General features: G+C 35.2%; 1 protein-coding gene across 1 annotated transcript; it reads right to left on the reverse strand.

The window, feature by feature from the left end:
- Positions 1-2,414: 2,414 nt before the first annotated feature.
- LOC136236834 (serine-rich adhesin for platelets-like) lies at positions 2,415-11,222 on the reverse strand. The gene is made up of 8 exons (XM_066027065.1): positions 11,072-11,222; positions 10,467-10,751; positions 7,193-7,489; positions 7,093-7,131; positions 4,467-4,553; positions 4,317-4,416; positions 4,179-4,212; positions 2,415-3,233 (listed from the first exon to the last, which is right to left on the reverse strand). The coding sequence occupies exons 1-8, from the start codon at positions 11,220-11,222 to the stop codon at positions 2,415-2,417; spliced, it is 1,812 nt and encodes a 603-aa protein (XP_065883137.1).
- Between the last annotated feature and the right edge of the window lie 314 nt (positions 11,223-11,536).

Raw genomic sequence — 11,536 nt, forward strand, 5'->3', positions numbered from 1 at the left:
AACAGTCCATCTTGTAGAAATATATAGCTGGTAACCAGCACCATTTCCACTGTAAACACTTGTAATTTACTAGTAAACGAATATCCAAATGGTAAATTTGGTATCCGGATAAAATCTTAATGAATGAATATCCAAATGAATCGAATATTTGTTGCAGCCTTAGATTCTATACTGCTAATCATGCACATGTGACATTCTTCCATTATGCTTACAACATTCCAGTCTATCATTGTATGTAATAGTTGTAACCACGAATGAAAATTATCTGAGATAATGGGCAATGCATATTAATATGAAGTTGATTCATAGTGGGTCTGCTAGCTTTATTGTTCAAAAATTTCAGCCATAAAATATAATGTATAAATGAAAATATAATGTCAGTGCATGAGTCAGTAGAACTACAAATAAATACGTAATTACATTTTGTGTGGTAAACTGTCATACTGAAGTAATTTTCAAGTTAAAACATGTATTTACATGCACACGGACAGTTAAAGTTCAGCAGGAGTGCTAATTATAACACTTCATAACTTTAGCCACCTCAATTTTAACAGTGCACACACACCCACACCCACATCCACAACTTCATGCTCATGCATGAACACACACTACAATACCAATTTATACCATCAATGCAGACATGCACACAAAAGCACAAACTTCACACATGTAGCCACTGATGATGTACAATGTGTACATTCCAATGAGCAGTAACCACACAAACACTCAATGGTATGCAGGATTGAGCAGACATGTGTATTGTATGTCTTAATTGTTCTAATTTCTACTTTGTGATCAGTTAAAGGAAAGAGAGGAAGCAGTTTTGGAAGACATGGAATGCTTCCACCAATAGTTTCATCACATAGCCAGCATAATAGCTTTAGGTGGTCAAAGTAGATAACTCATGTGTGCATGGGCTGGAGTCCACGGTCCAATGCCGGACCACTTTTCAGCCATTTGAATTTATGAAAATATCGAGATACTCTAATAGAGTAATCATTGCAATATACTCTAATAGAACAGTCATCGTGATGCTCTAATAGAGCATTCAGTATACAATATCAATGTTCTTATTATACTGATTGGTCTAAGCATAAGCCATTACATCCATGTTAATTGACAATGTCTTCAAATTACTTTTCTGTGAGCCATCTGCATAGCATTGCATAATAAGTTAATAATTGATAATGGATATCATAAGCATTAGCTAGCAATTACAATCAAAACTACTTCTGTATCTCAAAAGAACTAAATTCACTTTGTATCATGAAAGTAAATTAAAATTAGCTACTAGCTATATATAAAATTGAATTAATTGGTATACAGTAGCGCAATCTTGATATATTCTTGGTGCTGACAGAAAAGCAGAAAGAGACTGTGTATGTAAAATAGCTTCCAGATACTATTTCAGAACATGTATTTTCAAACTTTTACCCAGCTGGAGCATGCCCCAAACTTCCCTAGCTTAGCATGCTGTAGCTATAGTACATGCAAATGAAGTAGCTAGATAATCTCTGCACAATAAAATTAAATATCATATCGGATCAATAAAAAGTATTGTGAATGACTACGACCTCCATTGCAGTCCATGGATGGCCTGACCACTCAAAATCTCTGGGCTCCGGCCCTGCATACATGCATGTGCATATTATGTATTTACTACCTAATTTGTATGCATCTCCTCTGTTCTGATTTCAATTAACCCTTCATGATCAGTTCATAACTAGTTAGCGGAGAGAGGGGAAACAGTTTTGGAAGACATGTATATAAATGGTCAAAGTACCACCCAGTTTGTATTACTGCAATTCTGAAAAAGAACCCAATTGTGCATGATAAGACAGGAAGTACAGTTTGAAGATCTTGTGACTTCATGTTGCTGGAGCATCAATGCACTGATGGATCTGCATTCTATTTGCAAGAGTTTTAATGTGAATTTTCTGTCTTTAACTTTCTCACAGGTTCCTATGTGATAGGACCTCACTTCTATTATTAGTGATTCTAAACATGCAATGCTTATGATACCACACATTATACAATAATAATAATAATGTATATATCAGACTTATCAGTGATTTAACCAATAAAGTTTTAAAGAGCTAGTGTGAGTGGCTATAACAATGCCAGATGGTACATTGGTGACTCTTACTTCAACTGTACTTCTTGCATGTGCATGCTCTTTATGGTGGCATGCTCACCATCCACCAAAGCTTTTATGTGACTTCAATTCCATATAGTGAGGTACTCTGTTGGATGAGAGGTGCTATTAGAAACCACTATTGTGCCCTCACTTTATTTCAATGAAGCAATTGGTCTGCCCTGGAAGTTTACCTATACAGAAAATTACTTTTCTGATGTTACACAATATTAATCCAGACAGACATATGTATGAGAATCATTCTACTGTGTGCATTCAGTCATATCAGTTGTAAACCATTGTCATTGTTTGCATTAAAGGTGACATTGGATGAGTGATGATATACTTCTGTAGTAGGTGTAGCACACTGGTTAGCTACAAGGGAAGAATCATGGATGACTTTGCTATTATTGAATGGTGCAAGAGATAGAGTATATGTAGACTGATCTAGCATATTATCATGACAGTTAGATAATGCAACTGTGCGGTTAGAGTTAGATGATTGATAGGAGCTGTCACTGCTGAATGCAATGTCATGATCAACATAGTTTCCTTGTGAGAGTAAATTAAAAGAACCACCACCATCTAATGGTGAACTGTCACTTGCTATGTCTTGTGCTTGTGATGAACTGATTCCATTTATTGCATCCTCTGCTGCAGTGTGGTAATCTTGGGCTTGGTCATTCCAAATAGAGGGAGTCTCTTCAGTAGTAGACATGCTGCAATTGCTGATAGAGGTGGTATGTAGTAGCTCCATGGCTTTCTCCTCTGAAATGTACATCTCATTGTCAGATTCTGAAGTGTTACTTCTTTGACTATTATCACCTTCAGTATTCACTCCTAAGTCGTGTGTTAAATCAGATAAAGTCTGGTGTATTCTATTCTGGTGCACATCAGGTTTGTGGCCATACACACAATTCAACATTTCCTCATTTGTTATACTGTATGAAATAACTGATATACATTCTTCATTAATACTTTGCAGTTCACAGTCCTTAATCCATCCAGCAACTTTTTCACCCACACTGAGACATTCTATTATACTTGGTGCATCTCTGCCGATTGCTAGGTAATAACTCTCATCATCAATAAGTAGCATCTACAGAAGTCAAGAAAATTGTGATGAAATATTTTAATGAAGCTGTCAAGAATATATAGGAACAACATCTTCATTGTTCAGTTAACCAAAGTTTGGATAACTGGTATCAGTATAGCTGATGTTTTATTACATCAACAATAAGATTGATTCTTCTGTTAGAGTAATGAGTGTTCTATTAGAGTACTCCAAATAGCATTATAATTTTTGGTTACTTACAAATGTGTTAAATACTTGTTTTAAGGTGATTTTAAAAACGTTTTCCAGAGTTATGGACTATTCGCTATCAGAAAACCAGATGGCCCCGATAACATAGGAAACTTGATCCTGTCACAGAGCAAGTTCTTTAATTACTAGTGATAGCAGGAAGGAGTCCATTACTGTGCAAATTTTGACAGAATTTGAATAATGGTCCCAAGATGGTCTTAAGACAGAGTACACAGAGCAATACAGAGTAAAATATGGAGTTAACATCAGTCAGTATCGGTATAATGCATTTTGCTGTGTATCAGAGAGTCTATATGCACTTTAATTTGCAACTGAATGGTACTAAACTAAGTAACTATACACAAAGGAGGATATAAAAACTGGCATTGTTACTTAACTATGTCTCAAGGTTACATTTTACATACATGCACTCTAGTAGTATTACTTTTTGTTGCAGGTATACTAGTCTGTCTGCTTTACTTGGATGCACCCTTTTTACTGTGCTAATTGCTGTTCTTGTATGGTACATGTACTGTTTTGTATGGTATATATATACAACATACATACAAATACAGACACACATGCATACACACACACGCGCACGCGCACACGCACATGCACACGCACACGCACACGCACATGCACACGCACACCCACACGCACATGCACATGCACACACACATGCACAACATACCAACCATCACACAAAGAAACAGTTACGTTACCTACACTACAACTTACCATACATTTAGTGTCTTTCTGCTCCAACAGTTTCCTGTATAGAAATACTATTGTAAGGTAAGATGACCAATACTAGTGAAAGATACTATATTAGAATACTTATTTTAGATTTGTACAAGCATCAGTGTAGCAGCATACCTCCTCCACCTGTATGTTGCTATTCCAAGGAAAATTATAATGGACATGAGTATAATCAATGTAGCAGCTGATGAGGCAATAACTGCAATTTGAGAAGATTCTGAAATATATGCAAATGTGCTTTTATATTGGTCAATAAAATTAGTGTACCTGAATTAGAGGGTAGGATAGGTACTGGAGACGTGACAACAGGAGTAGCAGTAGTAGCAGTAACAGTAGTAGTAGTACTTGTAACAGCTGCAAAATGAACATGAAGATTAATAATTGTATGTGGCATGGATTGATGTATAAACACATATATGTAAAACAAACCTCTTGTGGTGACTACAGCTATGGTACATCATGAACCATATGCTTTTGCTTATAGAATGTAAGTACTGTACATGTATATGCTACACAAAATTGTTGAAACAAAATTTACTACATATAGCTACACCATTTAACTTTTCAAAAGTATGTAGACACACTTCTTTCTTGATACGTATCTACATCAAAGCAGACAGTATCCATGAAACTACACCTATGTGTTGTACTGGAAGAATACAAGGAAGGAAGTTTAAACAAGGAATGAGTATAGTGCCACCCAGGGGCGGATCTAGGATTTCAGAAGGGGGAGGGGGTGCTAACATGGACATTTATATATGTAGCAAGATAGCTGATACAACTAGTGTGAGAAGCATGCTCTATCTAAGGGGTCTGGGGGCATTTCCCCACAGGAAAAGCTGGCAAATTTGGCCTATTGAGATTGAATTTGGTAGTAATTTTAATTGAAAGATGATGTCACTTTGTTTATGTGATACCATTATTCCCTTACAGCTTGTCAGTATAACTAAAGGGTGCAGTCATGTAGCTAAAATTCAATCTTAGACTAACATTTTAAAGAACTAGTAGTGGAACCATATGGGTATCAGCTGCACATGATCAAATTTAGTGTTTTGAAGTATAGCATAATTTACAGTGTCATGGCTCAAACTACACTAGCTGTCCAAACAGTATAGAGGGTAAGTGGGAGTGGAGAGGGCAAGTAGACTGACTCACCAGTGTATAGAGTGCATGCATGTGCACTCAGCTGTATATAATTCTCCAGTTAGAGGGGCTCTAAATCTGGTGGTATATATACTCCCTGGAAAATTTATTAAATTGATCCATCATTTAAGTATATAAATGCAAACTCTAAAATTCAGGCTTTTGAAAATGTTTCTCTTCCATATTTATATGGATTTACAAATGTATCTAAAAATATAGTTGAAGATTGACACAACAAAGTTACAGAGAGATATATACTGGCCTACAATGCATGAGCCTAATATGGCTTCTATATAACTGTATTGCTTTGATCAAAAATGTACTTGAAGTTATGGTACTTGAATACTCATGCTATCATGCTCACTGGATGCATTCCCCTTACCTTACTCAGAAAACTTGACATTTAAACCCAAGGCTATATTTAATAGTTTGCGGCCCTCAGGCTTGGGCATATATATCAGGTAAATTGCCCGTGGCCATGGTATAAGTAATATATACCACTCACCTAATAGGTGAAGGAAGACAAACCTGCATTCACCACATTAATTTTATACAGAGGTTTGCAAACATCAATTGTGGGTTTAAATTGTGGACACAAAAAGAAATGATAGTGGGTTTCACTGGTTGTAGTGATACCATTTTAAACCAAATAACCACTTTGTGGATAAACAAAGTGACCAAAGGGGCTAAAATATACACTTAGACATATAGGTTGGGAATGTTTTAAGGCATCTTTTCATGTAGTTGAAATGTATTCTGTAGAAAAACAATCCCCACGTTGCAAAAATAATTACTAAGTGCTGAACTATGCAATGCTGATTCTCACTCAATTCTTCACAACAATGCCCCTAAATAAAACATGTTTAACTCAAACCCACAATGCAAAACTTTAAGTAGTTCTATATAAATAATCAAAGGGACTGATGCTTTGTAACTGCCTCAGCATCAAAGGCAGTTGTGGTCAGGGCTATATCATGATATCGCCCTAACCACAGGGTGATATCTAGATATTGCCCTGTGGTCAGGGCAATATGTGATATATAACCTTGTGGCTTCCTTTGATCTGAGGTGTCAAAGTGGTATATATACATATAAATTCCTCTAAGGTTCTATAAACTGTACCAGCATATTGACCACAATGCCTGATTTTTTCATTTATAGTTGTTATTCCCAAACTCATGCTGACATAATTTTTTATACACCTGTCATGTATTTAAGTTATCACACCTCTTTTTGCATGTTATAAAGAATTAAAGCTATTTATAAAATTTGGCCAATTATCAATCACACGTACATATAGAAATTAGCACTTTCCTCTTTGAGTATGACCATTCATGAAGCATTCTCTACTGCATTTAATTGGCAGATAAACTGAAATGTACAAAAGCAATTATCAAAATTCGCTTTATTTTCATACAAAAGAAATTCATGTAAAAAACGTTTTCCATATAATTTACGTGAATGACTGCTATATTAGAGTAGTTCGATCTCATGTAAAAAATTTCATGTAAGAATTTTTGTACAAGGTTTGCACCTGAAAATTATTTTATTTAAAAAGCATATTTATGGTATAAACATACAAATACCTTTGGGTATAGCTTATCGGCGTTCTCTTGTAGAGAATGTGCTGTGATAACTTGCATTTCCCCTATTGTGCTATAGGCAGGTTTTGGGGTTAATTTCAAAACAGTTTATTATAAGTAACTGTTTACAACTACATACATATGTAATTATATTTGATTGTACATACTTGGAGAAATAGAGGGAGAGTTATCATCTGAAACAACAACTATAAAAAGAAAAAAAGAACGATGGTATAATATAGCTATTGCAATCTACACTCAGCTTACTAGATTTTAGCACTAATGTTGCTGCTTTACTAGCAATGTCAAATATATTGACTGCAACACAGGAATAAGTTCCAAAGTTCTTTTCTGTTACATCTGGTAAGTTTAGTTCAGCTGTTATAATGTCACTATCAGAAAGGGTGACTGTTGTACTATCACGTGTAGTGACAACATTGTCATCATTTGTAAACGTCCATAAAACAGTTGGTGGAGGAATGCCAATTGCTGAACAACTGAAATTAGCAGTAGTTCCCTGTAGTTCTGAGATGCTTTGTGGGGGTTGTATAACTACAGGGAGCTCTATTCAAAAATTGCAATAATAATAATACACACACTTATTCATACATGCATAATAATACCTACATATGTATTTACATACGTACATGCCTACATATGTACATACCTACATACATGCATGCATGCATGCATCCATACATACATACATACATACACACATACACACACACATGCACACACACACACACACACACATGCACACACATTACATAGACACATACATACATACATACATACATACATACATGCATGCATGCATGCATACATACATACATACATACACACACACACACACACACACACACATACATACATACATACATACATACATACACACACACATATGTACACACACATTCATACATATGCATAATTACATACATATACATACATCCATCCATGCATGCATACATGCATACATAGATACTTACATACGTGTATGTATCTACATGTCTGTTTCTAAACTCATGCCCTATATAGTAGTACTCAAAGGTACTGGTATACAGAAGGGTCCTCTCTGAAACGTGATAGGCTTTCAGCAAACAATTAAACAACTGAAGGTACAGAAGAATAAGAGAACAGTGGAGAGAAGTGTAGCATAGCTAAAAAAAAACTATATTATGTAGCTACATTGATTCCTCAGAAGTGGATAAAGGAAGAACAAGGGTATGCACATGTAACCACAATCTTTTTATAAAGACTTAGATGTACTCTTAATGCACAATGAGCCAAACTCATAGCAATTGAGCAGCCAATAATACTCTATAATAAATATCCACAACAGAATGTTTTGAGATAATTTATTAAAGAAAATAAAATGTAAAACTAAACAGAAATCAAGGAATAATCCAGAACCCTTCTTATATCTATAAAATAGTAGCTAGAGCTCGATAATTCAATTAATCTAGGTCTCCACTTACAGTGACACTTATATTGCATGGCCAGCCATAAGCCATAACTAAAAAACCAAACATATACGTCCATTGAAAATAGTTGTCTATACAATGGAACCTCAAATTTTCAGTTTACCTAACCTTGAAAATAATTGTTTTATTAGAGCAGTGAGTATTCTATTAAAGTAGTGGAAAATGTCAGTGCTTGCAAGTGATAAATATATTGTTTTAAGGTAATTTTGGATAGCTACAAGCTCAGAGTTATTGGCCAAAAATTTTAGCACTAGGTGGTCCCCAGGAGCTTCGATAACCGAGTATATTTTGAACCATTTTAATGTTCAAAATCTGTCATCGGCTGGGGGCTGAGCCTCAGAACCACGACTCACTAATAAAATTAATATAGAATCCACTTTTAAAATTCTTACTATGCTTCTGGACACCCATATATAAAGCAGAAAGGAAAATTAGAAATTTTATATTTGAGTATAGGGATCATTAAAAAGCAAAGAAACAAGAGAGGTTGTCTACACCTGCAGCTATACTATAGTGTACCTTTAATAATAACATTACAAATGAAGAACTGCATGAGAAACATCTCTGCAATCAAACTACTCATTGACAATAAGTTAATAACCAGCACTGTAGGCTGTAGCTATGATGTTCCAGTACAAATCAACACCTACAATGCAGTAGTGGAAAGACAAGGGATACAAAGAAGGATAGGTGACCTCCCTTGTTTTGTTACAAAGGTTTGTTAGCTACTTTTTATTTCTATGATCCCTAATTGAAGTTAAAATTCTTAATTTTCTTTATACTTTTGTTTATTTACTTGTTTGTCACACCCAAAGATTCTTTCTACTAGGAGAAATGGATGATTTTATCAGACCACACAGGTAGTGATTTCACAGCACGTGGGACACTGATTAACAAACAAATGGAGTGATTTCTTCAGGTGATGGAATGTCTAAAACTAAGCTTTTAGACAATGACACATGTTACAAGAACACTTGACTGAGCTATCAGAAGTCTCTTTATATCACTGGAATGGAATCATTTGTCAACAAAGCGATTTGTCACCATTTGTCACACTTAGCTAATCACTTACAGAACTTATACTTATTAGTGCATGTCTTGATAGCTGGTTAGACAACAGTGGTCATTATCAGACATACTCTACATTTCCACCATCACAAACGTTGCTATGATTACACCTCCATCGGTCTGTATTGCTGGTCCTTACTATCTCCACATAAAATTAGTTCCCTGCGCATGTATACTGCGGTTCTCTTATCGATATCACCTCAACATCATCTAATGAAGTTTCTAGCTGTCATAAGGTTTATAACACATACTTCATAAGTATTATAAAGGAGGTATTAATTATACGCTTGAAGTAATGCTTATAATGGGTGTAATAACATTATAAAGGAGATGTTATAACAAGGGTATTTTTTTGTTACAAATGGCATGCCATACTACCACGAAGTGGCACCTTGTGCTGTCAGCAAGATAAATGAGACACCAAGGAGGACACAGGTGAGTCCATGAAGCATACATTGTATGTACTGTGCTATGCCAAAAGGCACTGAAGTAATGTTGAATAGGGAAAAATTAAGCCCATAATCTTTGGCGGTATTGAGTTACGCTTGTCTGAAGTAATTATTCAGTCAGGAAGTTAGTCAAACAGGCAGTCAATCAGTAGAAAGCTTCAATAAATGATTTTTAAAACATTGTAGCAACTTTTTGGAAGCGTTTCAGGTCATATACTATTGGGATTAGTTACACTATACTATGACCTAACCAATATCACCAAGGTGCCATGAAGGCACTGTGAGGCTGGTTTTAGGGTGATATTTTTTGGCCAGAAAAGCCCAAACCTTCATGATCTCTAATATACACACTTTTACACAGTACTATCATACTGCATGATGGCTTAAAAGCATACCAAACATTTTCTGACTTACACAAATAGAACAATTTGCAACAATGTTCATGTGTGTATATGTGTGCATGGCCTTTGTCAGAAATGAGCTAGGCATATACCTTTACAGAATAAGTGATACAGAATTAAATTTACAACAACTCACTTCCAAGAATTGCACTTGCATTTCTACTATCAAATACACTGGTTGCCGTACAAGTGTAGCTCATAAAATCACCAACTTTTAAATTTGATAATGTCAAATTTGACTGTACTGTAGAGTTGTCAAGTTCCACATAACTAGTGGCTGCAATACTGTTATTATAATCACTACTCCATGTCATTTTGGGTAGGGGTATACCAAATGCATGCGCAGTACAAGTAAATGTCACTTTGCCACCTTCTACTCCTGCTGTGTTACTGGGAGCTTCTGTGATGGTTAATACTGCAACTGAAATGTACAGCAAATAATTCATACAATTTACGCACTTCTATATATATGTACATCACAGACACACATACGTAGTTATTACACACTTACAGGGATAAGACTTATGTGCATGATTCCCAAGGGTGTGCAAACAAGTCCCTGAGACATCATATTACCAAGCAATCGTGTTGTATTTGTTATAAAATATTAAAGTTAAGCATTTTAGTAGAAATATTTCAACATGCTGATTCGTAAAGTAATTGCATGGATCTACTCATCATTAAAGGACTCAGATCCACTTAACAGAGTTCCAAATATCATTAAATTACAACTGTATTCACCTTCATCATTTTCAGTGAGGTTTGAGAATTGTAAAGTACTAGTGTGACTGGTACCATTGGAAATAGTTGGAGTGATTGTTAATCTGTTACCATTTGTAATAGTACCATTAGGTCCTGTCCAACTAACAGTAACATTGTTAGGATTAATCATTTCATCAGTATAAGCTGTACACTGTATTTCATAAATGTAACCCAAAGAAGAACTATCAGATGATATTTTCAAATTATAAACAGGAGTTGAAGCTACGAAAGAAATTTATGGTTATCGTACATATGGATTGCCTGCTTAATTGGCTATGTAAATTGTCACATGATAAAAATGATGCTGAAACACTAATAAAACAGATCACACATAAGATCACCTCTAGGACATAGCTATATGATTGGCTTGCAGGTATGTTAACTATAGTGATATTGCATAACTATATTAATGGCACTCAGCATTGCATGAGCACTTAAAGACAC

This window comes from Dysidea avara, chromosome 10, assembly GCF_963678975.1.
Source record: "Dysidea avara chromosome 10, odDysAvar1.4, whole genome shotgun sequence".
NCBI lineage: Eukaryota > Metazoa > Porifera > Demospongiae > Dictyoceratida > Dysideidae > Dysidea > Dysidea avara.

Bases quoted from the DNA above. Each gene is read 5' to 3' on its own strand.
- LOC136236834 (XM_066027065.1), bottom strand. From the start codon at position 11,222: ATGATTAATCCTAACAATGTTACTGTTAGTTGGACAGGACCTAATGGT. The intron at 7,490-10,466 runs GTGAGTTGTTGT...ATTTTTGAATAG, and splicing joins TGCAAGTGCAATTCTTGGAA to AGCTCCCTGTAGTTATACAA. The intron at 4,417-4,466 runs GTACACTAATTT...CATATATTTCAG, and splicing joins TATCCTACCCTCTAATTCAG to AATCTTCTCAAATTGCAGTT.